We start from the raw sequence: 15,705 nt of genomic DNA on the forward strand, positions 1-15,705 counted from the left end.
TTCTTTCATTGTGTAATATCGTCAGGGACTCATCTGATTAGCTCAACAAACCAAAACAAACAGACAGATTCATACACAAACAGCTACGAGAAGAACAAGAGTGGACAAACAGATGAGCCGACCCCCGCCAAGCCCTGATCTCCACAGCCAGTGTGAGATTACTTGAAGCGGCGAGACCTAAAATCCACCAACTGAAAGGTGGAGAGTTCAGCCGTGAAAGGATCTGTTGCATTTCAAAGCTCTCTCAAGAACTGTGGTTCATTCATCTTCTCGAGAAGATACGGTACACCTTATTTCATTGAACAGGTTTCTACAACTAATGCAATACGAAGAACAACAGTAATTGACTGGTTATCTCAGTTTCCCAGGTGAAACCACTGGAAGTATAGACCGACTCATTGTTAGGGATCCCAAAATCTTTGATAATGGCAATCCTCCACAACCAGGGTGAACAAGAACATTGTGACCATATGAAGTGTGACAATGGAAAGAGAGAAGCGTCATAAGACTATTTTGTTTAGTGAGCTCTGATTTCCTGGACTGAACTCCATGATCACAATGCAATCAATCCCTCGTGTCTCAAACAGGTTCTCCAAACCGTGGCTTCATTCAGGAATAGCCAGGAGCAGCCGATTTACTGCTGATTGCAGCAGAGGCGACACTCCGCCGGACCCCATTTCCCCCTCTACAACTCCGATCACTCACCTGCCTTTGTGTCCTCGAGGCCCAAATGTGCTCGATGCTAAATGTGCAGGCGAATATGAACGGAGCCTTTATTACGTGCGCAATTTGGTACGTTTTTAAAGAGCTTGAGGAGCAAATGAAGTACCACTGATGACCTGTGGGAGCAGCGTGATGCACATATTGCACAGCAGTTCACACTATACAGCTGAATACTGTTCAGATTTAACTTAAAAATGTGCAATAAACTGCGTTTTTTAGTGCTTGTGTCTGCTTTATTAATTCATCCTTCAGTGTTTTCAGTGTGCCATGTTAGCTGCATGTGCGAGAAGAGAAACACACGAATGCACGCGCTCACTCACACACACACACACTGCGTCTTCTACATGCACTGACAGCATGATGTATGGATTTTATTTAGCAAATGCAAAGTCCTTCAGCCAGATGATAGCTCCTGGTCCAGCTGTGCAGAAGGTGAGCAAGCCTCGGATCAGCAGGTTCCGTTCGCCAGTTTGAAAGGCGCTCCACCATGATGTGCTCCACTTGGCAGAGAGCCAGGCCCCTCGGCTCCCATCAGCTGTGTCTTATAGTATTTACCACAACGTGTGCCAATTACAGCACTATACCGAGCAAAATCTTGTTATGCTTCCACCCGTCTAAAGTTCTTGTATCCTCTACGTCTCCGAGATTAAACGAATCGCTGGTTTTCTTCAGCACACACACACACACACACACACACACGATCCGTCACTGCGACACAGTCTGCAAGCGTCCTGCCCAGTCGACGGAGAAATCCACTGCAGTACACCCAATGGCACCATGACACCACCCCGGACGTATTGTAGGTTAGATGTCTGAAAGGCAGCCAACGGATCAGGACATCTGACAGTGAATTGAATGCCTGGTACCTAATTAAGCTAATGGCTGTAAACCCAGCAGAGTGAATGGATCCGATCTGATCCCAACTGGTGTGTTAAGTGGCTCAGACAAAGACAGAGAGAGCGTCAGGGAGAAAGACTTTAAAGTAAATTTGGAGAGGACATAACGACAAGTAAACTGTACTCATTGAGAAGGATTTTTTAGGAATTTTTTTTGTATTATTTAAGATCCGAGGACCAAACCCAAAGACCATATTCATATCACAATAACTTTCAGTTCGTCTTCGCCTTATGCTGTTGTGTTCATCACCTTATTTCCTGTGGTTAAAGTATATCCAATGAATGCCGACTATAAAAATGCCACAAATAATTGCAAACACTACAGACAAACTGTAGGAGACAAAACGTCTGTCAATGTAAAACAAACACACAATCTGGCTTTTATAAATCTGATTGAGAAATATTCTTGTTACATTATCATTCTTCATGCCAATGTGGTGATTATCACTTGTATGGGACACATTTATAATAAACTAACATTTTATATAGACTTCATTGTAATTTCTTCTTTTTTTTTTTTTTTTACTACAGTGTTACTTTAAAGTATAAAGATTTCTGTTGCATCTACTTATTTTTCATTAATTTCCTTGCATTTCAGATGAAAACATTCCGCACCATCGTTAACGCATTCCAACAAATTATTTGACTCATCATGAGCACACTGCTTTAAAATGCTTGATTAAAAAGTAAAAAAAAGGTGGATTTGACTCAATGACGAGTTGATTGGCATAAAACACACATTTTGGAAGAAAAAAAAAAGACATTTCCCACTGATATAAGACTGTAAAGCAACACTAAAAATCTCTGTTTGTGTTGGTATTCCACATTGGCTGAGCTTTGGCATTGGGAGGTTTTCAGCTGTTTGACGGAGGCCGGAACAAGCGATCGCTCCGGGGCGATCTGAACTGCCCTTTTGGCAGCAAGACAAATCCTCCTGAAGGCAGAGGTTCGTGTTCAGAGAAGACATGTCAAGAGTCTGCGAGCAATGTCTTTTTGTTGCTCGTTTCAGGGCAGCCCGTTCATACAGACTCATATTCCAGTTATTTTCATTGCTGTCCAGCTTTGCAAGTCTGCAAAAATGTTAATCGTGCTCTGTAAGATCACTCAGGACAACGCCAGAATGATTTTATACTGTGGTTTTGGCCATGTCTTTATTTCTTTGTCTTTTAAATTATAAACTGCTGCTCAACAAATATATTTCTGGCAAGAAAATCTTCCTTCCATCCATTGTCTCGAGCACTTCGTCCAACTAAGACCCGCTGTGTTAATACCCTAGCCAGGTGGTCATCAGTTCATCACATTGTAAACAATTATATTCACACATAAAGACTTTTTTTTTTTTTAAAGTTAAATGCATGTTTGTGAATATTTTCTCACTAGTTTCACCTGAATAGTCATGTTCTTCATACAGGAAATAAACCCTACGGCATCACCTCGAACATAAGAGTGCAGTGTGTTTTTCTTTGTTTCTCTCTGTCCTCTACGAAGCGAAGCTCCTGTCGCACAACTTCAAAATGTCAGCGTGACCTTTATCAGCCCGCTAAAGACAAACGCTGTACGTAGCAAAGGAGCTGCAGCTTCAGTGACGCACACTCACAAATGAATTACAGGTGCAGCACAACAGCGCATGCATACATGTCAAAACGTACACTGCGAATAAAACATTAATTAAAATGTCCCAGAAGTCAACCGTCATTGCTTTTTCATTATTCAGTGGACTTCAACAGACATATCCACCACATCAACAATGCATACACTTTTCGTTCTGTCTCTGTGTTCATTTGAGGAGCAGGGCTCATCTCGTCGTTTCCCACCCTGCCCAGACGATCCACACATTCGTCTCTGTCTAAATGAAAAGCTATTAAAATGTGGCGGAGGGGGAGCTGCCGAGACTCGCCCTCTCTGGAGGTCTCTGGTATATTTGGATTCCAGGTCATTTTCCAAAACCTGTCCCTGTTCATTAAAGATCAAAGTATAATTACACTTCCTTTAATGTCTCAAGAAGGAAGATTAAATTGAAACATCTGAATTGGCATTTATAATACTTTAGTACTTTATAGTGATTCCCTGACACATTTCCAGTTCATTGAGTCTGATTCCAGTCAGAAAAGTCGGAATATCTCAGCAAGCGTCAGTTCTGCATGAGTTTAATAGGCCAAAGACAAAGCATATAATTGGATGAATCTATTCCTCTATCGACTACATCTGCTTCATCCATGCTAGAGTTGGCTGATGATGGAGTCAACTGTGTCACCTTTTTTGATAGAACTCATTTCAGAGAGGGTGAAAGCTGTTTGAAGACATCTAATGACTATTGTAGTCCATCCTAATATTTTCTTTAAATGATAAGTTGAATAACATAACGACATTGTGGTCAGTTAACTTCTTCATACTGTATTTAAATAACATTGAGTTGTATTTTATTAAGACATACACAAAAGGCATAAACATATAAAAAGTACGTTGACTTAAAAAGTGCTTTTTATGGGGTTAATTCTACCATTCAAACCTGTCAGACATGGATTTAATGACAAACTATGATGATTTGAAGCACCAGAGCCAATTAGGTTGATATAATAGTTGTCAAAGTTCGAAAATACTCCAAATCACTGTTTCACTTAGTTTCTTTTGAGGCAAAAGTTGTAAGGAGCCAGCTTATTCCTTAAAAGTATTGACATGCAAAGAGTCCTCATTAAATCAGACGCCATAATAGAAGTTCTCATTCACAATCAGGCCCTCTGGCAGTTGGGATGAAACGCTACAATAAGTTTATTCATTGATCAGTATCGGCTCATTGCACAAAAAATTCAGTATGGTTGTCTGCTCTGAAATCGATTATTTACCATTTATGCTATGAAGCAATTATTTATCTTGTCCTTACACCACTGTCAAGTGTAGAATAATTTAATCTCTTAAAGAAATGAGAGTAATTATTTTTCTTTGTTGGTTTTCTCTTCTCTTGGGCTGGACTTTAACCATCTGATGTTTTTTGGGTTGTTTTTTTTTTAAATATCACTCATAATGAGAACATTTTATCAAATCTCACTCCAAAGGAGAATTGATTAATTTATAAAAAATAATCTGCAAAAGGCCCGTTCATATCACGTACTTTGTAGTGGCGGAGGCTGTGCCTGAGCATAAATAACTCGATTAAACAAAAAATTTCATCTGACACATTTACAGTGTAATTATAATAGAGAAGAAAATGTCACAACATCCATCTCCCGGAATATAAATGAGCATGTGGCTGCCTGCCGCCATCCATTACTCTCCCTCTATCACATGACATTTCCTTCTTTCATGGACAGTCCGGACAAATCTCCCTGCTGCTTTGTGAACTTGCTGACTGAAGCTCAATGTTCGAATAGGTCAAAGACTTGTCAGATGCTTCCTCGCCCGACCTGTCAGGCACATCTTCAGGACCATGCCACTGCTCCCTGACCTTCTTCAAACTCACCTGTTGTCCCCAAAACTGGTGAATTTCTACATTTTGCCTCGACGCTGCATGCTGAATCCGCACAAACCCGCTCCACCAGCGAACCGAATTAAACCTGGCGGACACTGCAGACTCCCGTGCGCAGAGGTTCTAAGACTATTATGCATATAAATATTCAACTAGGTTTGACAATTGAATTGGATTAGAGTTACATAATCTCCTACTTGTAATTATTTCTTATCCCTAGATGAGAAAGCAACAGAGTCAGACTACCTCAAACCAGATGGATGGATTTTTTATTTTAACAAATCAACAAAAATGTCTAAGAAATGCATACAAGGTCTTTTTTTTTTTTTTTTTCAATAATCAGGGAGCATTATGCAAGCAAAAGCAAAGGAGAATAATGTAAATGTAATCTGTTAATTGATAGAAATGTGTTGTTGTTAATTCACAAAATAAACAGTCAAAAAAAGTTTGGGGTATAAATTGAATTAGGAATAAAAAGGTCAAATATTTATTTATTTAAAAACTATATATCCTGTCCAAAAACAACCACTTAGAAAAAATAAAATTGCAGAAATGAGCTTTATTTGAAGCGGTTTTATTTTTTTAGATAAAAGCAAAATTTTATCATAGATAAATTAAACCACTTTCCTGACTAACTCTAAACCTAAAATAAAACAAATATTAATCTAAATATATTAACTGTTGCGGATCCGTTTCACAATTACTCAAACTGTGCCGGTTTTGTTCTTTGCTTCTCGTGTGTTTATCTCCCAACAGTTGGAAAGCCAGTAAAAGATCTACGAGTTGGACAAATAATAAAGAAATGGCAGCATGTGATGCAGGAAACATAAAGGTCGAGGACAGAATGATATATTTACAAAACAAACTGTCATGTATAAAATGGGCCATAGTTTTTTTTTTTTGCAGGTGATACTTCTCCAGTAAATATCAGCTCCATGCTGAACCTCTTTCCCCTTTTATTTTCTGTGTGGAGCTTTTTTTTATTTTTTTTATCCTTTCAGACACTGTTATGAATGGAAACACTCCGGAGACACGGGGTTAGGACATCATCCAGATGGAGTGTTTCTCACAGTCTTGAGCTGTCAGAGGCTCTCTACAACAGCCTCCACCATGACTCAGCAATACTATAAGCAAGAGATTCCACAATGGGCTGCCCTGGACTCAAGACCCATTGTATCGATAGGAGATGAAGGTGTTAAGGTTTAGGTGGGTGCAAAAGGTTTTGTGCTTCAGTAAACAGTCACAATACAATACGTGATGTCAGCTTTTTTTTTCTACATTTTTCTTTCATTTCTGCATCACACTTTGATTTGGAGCTTGTGCATTTTTCTGTATGTAATTTTGATAATACCAGATTAGTCTGATCTAATTTAAGGAGAAAGACAGTGTGATAGAAGTCAACTGAAGACAAATACATGGATTAGTGATCAGATTCAGGTCAGAGTTCATCAACACACCAAGGTTCCTGGCTTTTTCACTACTTTATTTTTGTTCCTGTATCTTTTAGTAAATCGCACTGACTGGAGGATGACGCTCATTTTCTATCTCCCATATTTCCAAACACTCCAATTTTGGTTCTATTCTGGTTGACCTGAAGAAACCTTTTACACATAATTAACTAAAATCTGAACTAGTGAGAGCATGCAGTTTTTAAACAGAAGAGGGCCCAGGATGAAGCCTTGAGGAACACTCAATGTGATTTTTTTTTTTTTAATCCAGACTTGAAATTACCTGTTAACTTGAAGTTCTTATCCACTAGACAGGATTTCAACCATTTAAGGTCTATATCAGCCAGCAGATTTGAACTTTAATGCTATGAAACAACAGTGCTTAACAACATCATGCTGACTTCACCCATAATATCAACATTTCATCTATGGCGGAATCTGTTTAAGCGGTACACATGTGGAGGCTTATGTTTATCCTTTTAGAGGCTAACACAAAAACAGCTTATTATGTTAAAAGTCAGAGTTTGAGGTGTTAAGTCTATTATTTATCACTTTATTCCACAGATTGATTTCAGTGACGAAATGAACGAGACCAAAAACAAAAGGGAGAAAATGAACTTTTTTGAAAAAGCAAAGGAAAAAAAAATGGTTCAGGGGGCGAAATAAATACAAACTGATAAATAAAATAATGCTCCCTTTTACCCCAAACTCGATTTCCTCTCTCAGTCTCTGCTCCATTAGTTTTATTCTTCCCTCACCCGCCTCCTACTTGTCCTCCTTTGTGCTCGTCAGGGGGTCGGTTCAACTGCAGTTCGTCAGAGGCACTGAAGTATTTAAATACTTCCACATCTGTTAACAGAGATTTGTAGCCCAAGTGTTTTAAATGTGCGCCCACATATGTACAAATGCAAAGCATTGGCGACAGATAATGATTTCTTTGTTTACTGCCAGAAGCACACACATGTTGACCGTCTCATGTTTGCATGTTTAGCTTTGCAGTAACACATAAATACAGTGCAAGCATCAATACAGACAAACACCGGCATTCTGACCCACTGTTCACATGCGAGGACACACGCAATAGAAAGTTGCCGTTCGGGGCCGATACAGCGCTTAGTGCTCCACCGTTTGTCCTTGAAGTCTCTTCTGGAGAAAGACTGAGGCCATCCGTGACCAAGTCTCCAAGGCAGAGCGAACACTAATTCTGATCAAATACGCAGAGTCCCTCCCCCCCCCCCCTTCACTATATCTCATAGCCGAGACAAAAACGCCTGTCATACAAAAGTGGGTCACATTTTACACTTTTTTTTTTTTAAAGTAGGTGAAGCACCTGCAGATGTACCATCCATCCAAAATAAATTAGCGGGCTCCAGGTTCCTCTTTAAGAAAGCAAATTGCTCCCTGAAAATGAAGTGTAAAATGTTTGCGCACACCGAAGGAATCAGAGAATTTATGCTTTTTGACATTTTTCTTTTTCCAGTAATGATCGAAAAGATTCTTAACAAAAGAGATGCTGTAAAGTCAGATGTGCGCGTGTGTTAATATTCCAGTATGCAAGAAAAAGAGAGCAGACGAGAGCAGACGAGGGGATTCTTTCAGACTACGGGCCGAGAGGAGACATGGAGAGAAGCGAAGAAGGCAAGAGAGGAGTCAAGGGAGAGATTAGAGAAAGCAGATTCGGGAAAGAGCATCACATGTGAGGAGAAAGAGAAACAGACAGCAAAGTGGAGGGGATGAGGACGGGGAGGATGAGACACGGGGGCCCAGGGGAGGTATCAATGAGGCTATCGATCTGTCCATCCAGCACACATCTGCCGTCCTGTCACTGTCTTCCTTCATCTGTTTGCATCATCAACACGGGAGGGTTTTGTGTGCTGGAGGTCATTTGCATTTGCGTGAGCGCGATGAGGACGGACGGGCGGATCAAAGTGAAGGTAATGGGGAGAAAGAAGAAGAGAGAAGAAAGCTCATCAGTCTACGATCTGACTGAGGGAGATGTCGGCGCAAACAGCACACTGGTGTACTATGTGTGTCTATGAGATCAAAGTTGTGGGATGTGGGTGGAGCACATCTCAGCACAATAAATTCAGGAGAATTCATTCAGGATCTGTAGATTCGCATTTCGTTCAACACCAATTTCAAACCGATTGTGATGCAGGATTACAACTGGAGAACGACAGAGTTAGTGGGGTTTAACTTCTGTGATTCATAAATATCTGTAAACTTCATGAAATGTAATAAGTCAGGAGATTTATTTTGGAGGGGGTAGATTTCTCAGCACATGAAATGTGCAGCTAAATGCAGGTCATCAAACAGCTCTTGGAAACATTTGATCAGAATAAAGAAACTGTTTAATAACAGTTTAATTCTGCTGAGAAATGTCATGAGTCCATTACAGAGCAAACACACAGACATCCACACGCCCACATTCAAACATATTTAGTCGCCAATAAGCATGTTTTTGTGTCGTGGGTGGAAATCAAACTAAAAGAGGAGAAAATGCAAACGATAAGGCCTTCAAACCCAGAGATATTCTCACTGTCATGCATCTGAAAAGTGCATTATAATAAGCAGCCAGCATTTTTAGAATATTTGAATCTGACATCATCAAACCATTGGTAAAATGGTGATATTAAGGGGGAAAAAATTACTTTAAATAAATGTGACAGTTTCTTCATGAAACACAATCACCCAGCTGTTTGTATTTTATCTTATAGACCTAAAGAAAGCATCTTATGTGACATTCTTATATAGCTTCCCTTAACAGTTAAACAAACACATCATGACATTCATTATTAGAATTAAAAACTCAGCAAATTAGTCACTCTGCTCTATTTATTCGGGGGAAAAAAAGTCCTCTCTTCAGGCACAAACAGTCACACGAGCAGACAAATGCGCTGTTTACCAAACAAAGACGCATTGTGGCTCTCTGACATTCACAGCTACAAAACAATGTGACACAAGCAGGTGACAGCGAGAGTGGGAGGAAAGAAGAGGAGCAGATAATGACCAAGGGAAGGAAAAAAAAAAACCCAGAGACATCTGTGTACTAAAAACTGACTATCTGATTCTTGTTGACTTCATCGGCTGAAGTCTGCACTCAGACCGTTGGTCCATTAGCTAACAGTCATTACGCTTCCTCTGCAAGATCAACTCTCCCAAATACTTGGGAAATCAAACATTTAGTGATAAATCACAAAGGAATAAGCGTCACGAAGGAATAAGCATCAGCAGAGCAAACAATCAGAGGATTAGACAACCGAAGTTTCCACCAAGTAAACAGTCAAACGGGCTGCTTCAGCTTAGGTTATTTTCTAAATCTGCAAAGTTGCATGAGGTGAAATATTCCTGAATAAATTGAAACTGCTGCTTTTGCGACCGAGCGCACCGAGGCAATGTTACGGGCAGATCAAGCAGAGAGGACGTGTTGTCTTGCAGCATGCGTCGGCAACGTGAAGAGGGGAAGTTGGCTGCTTGGAGTCGAGACGACGAGCTGAAAACCTGCTGACTGCACTGCTAAGCTGGCTGCTGACTCTTCAGGCCTCGGTTCGTCTCAGTCCCACCTGCTCAATGGTGGAGCTCAACCATGCAAAAAGACACACACGCAGCAAAGATCGAAGACTCCTGCACAGTAAATGTGCACACACAATCACGCGACATATGGACAGCAGGAACAGAGAAGAGTGACTGAAAATGTATTTTTTTTTAATACATTTAGGGTGTTTTGTTTTTCCTATCTTTTTTAAAAGCTTCTTTAACAGGTTTGGGTTAAGGCTAGGGTTAACCCTATCCCCGGTTCGAGTCCGGGTTGGGGCCCTGTACAGAGCTTGCATCTCCTCTCTCTCCCTGAGACCCTCAGTTAGAGATGAAGCTTTTCACCAACTGGATGCATAGAGTGAGCGAAAAACTCCCTTGATTGTTGTCAGCAATTTTAGGTTGCCTGGCAACCAATTGCAATTTATTTAATGAGTGAGAGCCAAAATGAATACATCCTCAATACCTTTGTCCATTGATGTCAGTGATATATTTCACTCTCACTTAAAATTAAGCAACGACCTCACTGTTATTACCGACCTTATTTACCTGGTCACTAACTTCAATATCAAAAATGTCACATCCTGGCTGAGCTATAGTCCAGTTCTGCTTCTTTTTTTCTATGACACCAAAATCTATCAGTAATTCAGCTTTGCTGGTTCCTTGATGTCTGGATACTGCTAATTATTAAATATTTAATTATGCAATCTGATGGGTGGGTGAGAAAGGACATGGAGACCAGTATAAAACACTGAAGAAAATAAACCAACATGAAGCATGAGAGACTACAAAGCCAGTGTGTGTGTGTTTGTACATGGGAGAAAATGTTTATTTTTACTGAACGCATGAAAGCATGTCCGTGTGTCTCAGTGCGAATATTGTGTGTGCCTTTCTTTAAAATTTACCTTGGCACGTGAAGCAGTTTACATGGAAGTGGTTTTTTTTAACGCGCACCACCTCCCCACGACACACCTCCCCACAGCGCTCACACACAATGGGCGAATTTCCACGGCTGGAGAGTGGAGATCTGCTGCTGCTGCTGCTGCTGTTGTTGTTTCCTCCGTAAAGACCCGCCTGGTACTGAACTGTGGAGGAGAGGAGAGCGTCAAGAACATGTCACTAGTTGTCATCCTCAGTGGGTTTCTTTCATCTTCCATCAAACTGATTGCCAACGTCACATCAAAGTGCGATAAAGAAAAGAAGAAAAAAAAGAGAGAGATTTTCCTTTCAGGGAAATGTCTTGTTACAGAGACATGTGGCGGCGCATGCTGAAGTAAAACATTTGATTTCAACTAAAAAGCAGCTCATGAGCATTAAAGGGAATAATTCTGTGCGTGTGTGTGTTTGTGATTCTGTGTGTGCTATTTTGAACTATCACAAACTGAAACAGTTTTAAGTGGATGAATTGGATGAAAAGTTGAATATTTTTCTTGATTGAAGCTTGATGGTGGCGATGGGCCCTTGAAGACAGAACATTTGAGAACTGAAGTAGAGGGCTGAAAGGCACTTTCATCTCACAGCCCCGCCACATTGTTTGACTGATTAAACCTTCAGATCTTAAATGTATTGATCTTCGATTCAGCATTACCATTTAAAGTGCAGTTTTGTGCTCTTGACTGAAGGTAAAGATGATTCTGTATCTTTGAAAATGTTTGAATTTCGTTCTTTCAATTCATATTTAACATGTGAAAGATTTCATTGCCATTTGTTAAATGACTGACTTGTTTCCTTTGTTTTTTAGATCCATCAAGATCATTCAGATTACTTATGAATTGAATGCGAACACATGGTTTACAGGCCGTTGTTGCCTCCATTCAAAACTTTGGAGCACATGGCAGAGGTAATAATTTGAGGCGATTCAGCGAAAAGGAAGCTGCAGATCACTTCCAACTTCAACATTTATTGCCAACCAAAACACGAAACAAAGACTGGAAACCATAATTGAAATACATAAAACTTAAATTCCACGATCTGCTGTGCAGTTCCCTCCACTGACTGGCTCAACCCCCGGCTGTCCTTCATCAGACCTCACATGACTCCAGCTCAGACAGAGGGAGAGGCAGCGACAAGCAAACCATCATCCAATCAAATCGATCCTTTTCTAGAGTTTCTCTAAACAAACATCACAGATCAAGAACAAACCGACATTAAAGTTATTAAAGTTTCCTGTTAATTCAATTCAATTTATTTTGTCCCCAACGTATCGCTCTAATATTGTTTATATGATTTGTTGGTCACCTTCAGATTTTTATGTCTGTCGGAATACAAACTTATGAGTGACTTGTCCTGTACATATGAGCAATGAGAAGTCATTTTTAAATGTGGCGCACTCTAAATATCTACTAATCCATCCATTTATCCAGTTCAGAGTCACAGGGCCAACCAGCTGACGACAGCTTGTCTTTTATATATATATATATATATATATATATATAATATATTAGGACAGCGGGGTCTCAATGGCATTACACCTCTTTCATCCTCACTTATGAAACTGGTCAAATCCCGCTTACTGAGTCTTTTCTTCATGCCGTTGGAACACGTGCACGCACACGCTGCTCTAAGTCACTGCAGGACAACAGATGAGCAGTGGACAGAACGGCTCTCACTGACTCACCGGTGTACCATCAGATTTTGATTTCCAAGTACTGTCAGATGTACTCGGCACACAGTGCGCCAGACTGAGCAGCAATCCTACTGTACTCCGCTGAAATCAATTACATTACAGTTAATGCTGCTGCATTCTCCAGCATTATGCAATCGCAGCAAACACAACAAGCTGGCAGGTTAATCTGATGACAGCAGGGGGAGAGATGCAGAGAGTTGTGGATCTATAAATGTTTTCAGAAGAAAGAAAAAAAAATGGAAGAACTGGGACAAAAATGTTTCCCAACAAATTGTATCAGTGTGTGTGTGTGTGTGTGTGTGTGTGTGTGTGTGTGTGTGTGTGTGTGTGTGTGTGTGTGTGTGTGTGTGTGTGTGTGTGTGTGTGTGTGTGTGTGTGTGTGTGTGTGTGTGTGTGTGTGTGTGTGTGTGTGTGTGTGTGTGTGTGTGTGTGCGTCGCAGGAGCTGGCACTGGCTCTGTAGCCAGATGGCGGCACAAGTACTGGGACAACAGACATGAAGATCTGAACCACCTGTGTGTGGATGGTACACTGAACGTGTTGTGTGTGTGTGTGTGTGTTATTAGTAGGCAAAGTAGATCACACAGGACTGTACATATATCCTTACTGTAAATGATTGACCAGTACAGTTGATATAACAGTACTTTTAAGATCCCCTAACGGTGCAGATATTGGATTTAAAGTGTATATTATGCAAATTCCACTTCCTCATGGTTTTCCCAACAGTAATACATGTCCCTCCCCATACCTGTAACGATCCCCCAGAAGTAAAGAAGGTCTGTCATCTCTCTAACTGGCTTGTTTCGATTTTTAAAAAGTTTGTGCTCCAATGACCGAATCAGAAATCAAACCCTATTTAGTGTCATCAGGGGTTTAGCCAATCCCAATCAAGGTCGGCCCTCCCTGTCACCCTCCCATAATTAGGCAGCTCTGCTCTGGCACATGGACCCACAAGAGGAAGTACATCCTCCTCTTCCCAAGATGGGCACGTGTGGGTGGAGACAGTCCAGCTCACACAGACAGAGCAGATACTGAATGCCGCTCCTATGATCCAATATTCAAATGGAGGAACAGTGGTAAGCACCGGCGCATCACAACCACAAGTACAGGATATTTGGGGCTTTCTCTTGGAAGTGTACCTGTTCTCTCTGGGCCCGGGTGAACTTTTTCCCGGGTAATCTGCCTCCTCCTAACAATACATCAACGTACTCATTTGGTTAATGTCTCACTGTAAATTGGCTGCATATGTGATGTGTGTGTGTGACGGACTGCCTACTGGGCCTTATTGACTGGGATCCAGCCTCCACAACACTAGTCTGGGTAAGATGTATATCGAAGAATACTTGTCATCTTGTCGTGGCTCAAGTGGTCTTTTCACCAAAAAAACATGATACTTGATCTGGAAACTACTTTTATTTTTTAGTATCCTGTAATAGTAACTCATAAGTAGAATCACTGAGCACAAACATCTATTTGGTGAATTTTAAATGGGTTACCTATTGTGAGCCACAGAAATCTGATGTTTTACTGAATGTGTGGATCAGATATGACACATTGTGCTTCTTCTTATTGTTTGGCATCATCTTCACAGAACTTGAGTGAACGCTGGCTGGCTGCTTCTGCCTGTGTGGTTTTGTGGTTACTCTCAAACTTTTACTCTTTATGACCTTATTTAGTGAGAAAGACATGATGAAACTGCTTTGCTGGATTTCAGCATCTCATTCCATTTCCCGATAACTCTCCCTTAAATGGCTTCAAAGTCTGATAAGCCATTTATTCTGCTCTGTTTGACAGCCTTTTGACATATTTTGACTCCAACCTCTGACCTCGTGGGTTAACGGCTTGAATAAGAAACCAGTAAGCCCCCATAGTGAGAACCAAACCCATCAGTGCAAAGGTAATCCTTGTCTGTTCTGTGAGATTTTTTTTTTTGGAGGTGCGGTTGCAGTTGCTCAGCCAGGACTCCTCTGATGCATGGACAAGCTTGTAATTGTATCAGGGGAGCCCCATCAGAGCCTTATAAGCTTAAATATCTCCCTGAGGCAGAAGGTAGGCTATAAAACTGAAAGGCAGTAGCTTGATGTTTTGTACTGGAAGTCACGGTGACATGTCTGCAGAGCCACTTTGCTTTAGATTTTTTGGGAAATTGATTTTGGGAATTGGTGGTTTCATATTAATAATAAAAAACATCTGCCGTGTGGTTCTATGTTTAGACCTGAAGACATTTTAATATGTGTTTGCCTCAGTGCATGTTCGACCAAAGCTGTGCTCTTTTTGTGCTCTGACTATCAAGGATTAACAAGCTTATTCTTTTCAATATATCGGACTAGTCTTCACCCTCTCAAGCCATCTTCAATAGCACTTTCTCCAATTGATCATACAAGGAATCAATATGTGTGATCAGAACCACAAACATATGTGACTTCAGTATGATAATAATTATGATGACCAAATAAATACTGATGAAAGTTGACAGGTATCGATATCAGCCTCTTTTTTTCCTTCCATCCGTTTTAAAAATGTAGTTGGCAGGATGAGAAGTGGAGTCAATAAGTGAGTTAGTGATCAATAAACTGGTGGAAGGGCTGTTTATGTCTACTTCACGTTAAACCCTCCCAGGACGCTCTCATATTGATTAGGCTGCACGTGCACACGCACAAACGCACACGTTGCTTACCTTTGGTCGGTCCGCTCATGATGCCAAGAGGAATCCCTGCAGCCTGAATGAAAGTCTCTTATCAGTCAGTTCATTTTAAGCCTCCGGCAGCAAGGAAGGACGCCTCGAATAAAAACTTCTCCAGCGTCGCTACGACCTAAAAGTCTGTTTCAGACTGGGAAAGGGCTTCCCCTGCTCCGCCCGGCGAGAGGATTACTGTCGGGCGGCAGACTGCAGTACCTCTCCGCCCTGCGTAAAAGCAGCAATTAAATGGAATCTGGCGCTTTAATGCTGTTCCTCCTCACACCCTGCGCTCCTTCATCTCCCGCCTGGAGACCTCCAACGCGTCTCTGGTCCGGTG

The 15,705-nt window shown here is 41.0% G+C and overlaps 1 protein-coding gene across 1 annotated transcript in view; it reads right to left on the minus strand.

The window, feature by feature from the left end:
• LOC308139888 (actin-binding LIM protein 3-like) overlaps positions 1-15,464 on the minus strand; it is a gene marked incomplete at its 3' end in the record, with an annotated part of 45,543 nt that extends 30,079 nt beyond the window's left edge. Inside the window, exons 1-2 of the mRNA XM_080509473.1 lie at positions 15,366-15,464; positions 10,970-11,149 (exon numbers count right to left, since the gene is read on the minus strand). Of these exons, the coding sequence (XP_080365599.1) occupies positions 10,970-11,149; positions 15,366-15,384 (199 nt within the window). The 5' untranslated portion in view covers positions 15,385-15,464. The remainder of the gene's footprint in view (positions 1-10,969; positions 11,150-15,365) is intronic.
• Positions 15,465-15,705: the final 241 nt, after the last annotated feature.

This window comes from Blennius ocellaris, assembly GCF_963422515.1.
Source record: "Blennius ocellaris genome assembly, chromosome: 14".
NCBI lineage: Eukaryota > Metazoa > Chordata > Actinopteri > Blenniiformes > Blenniidae > Blennius > Blennius ocellaris.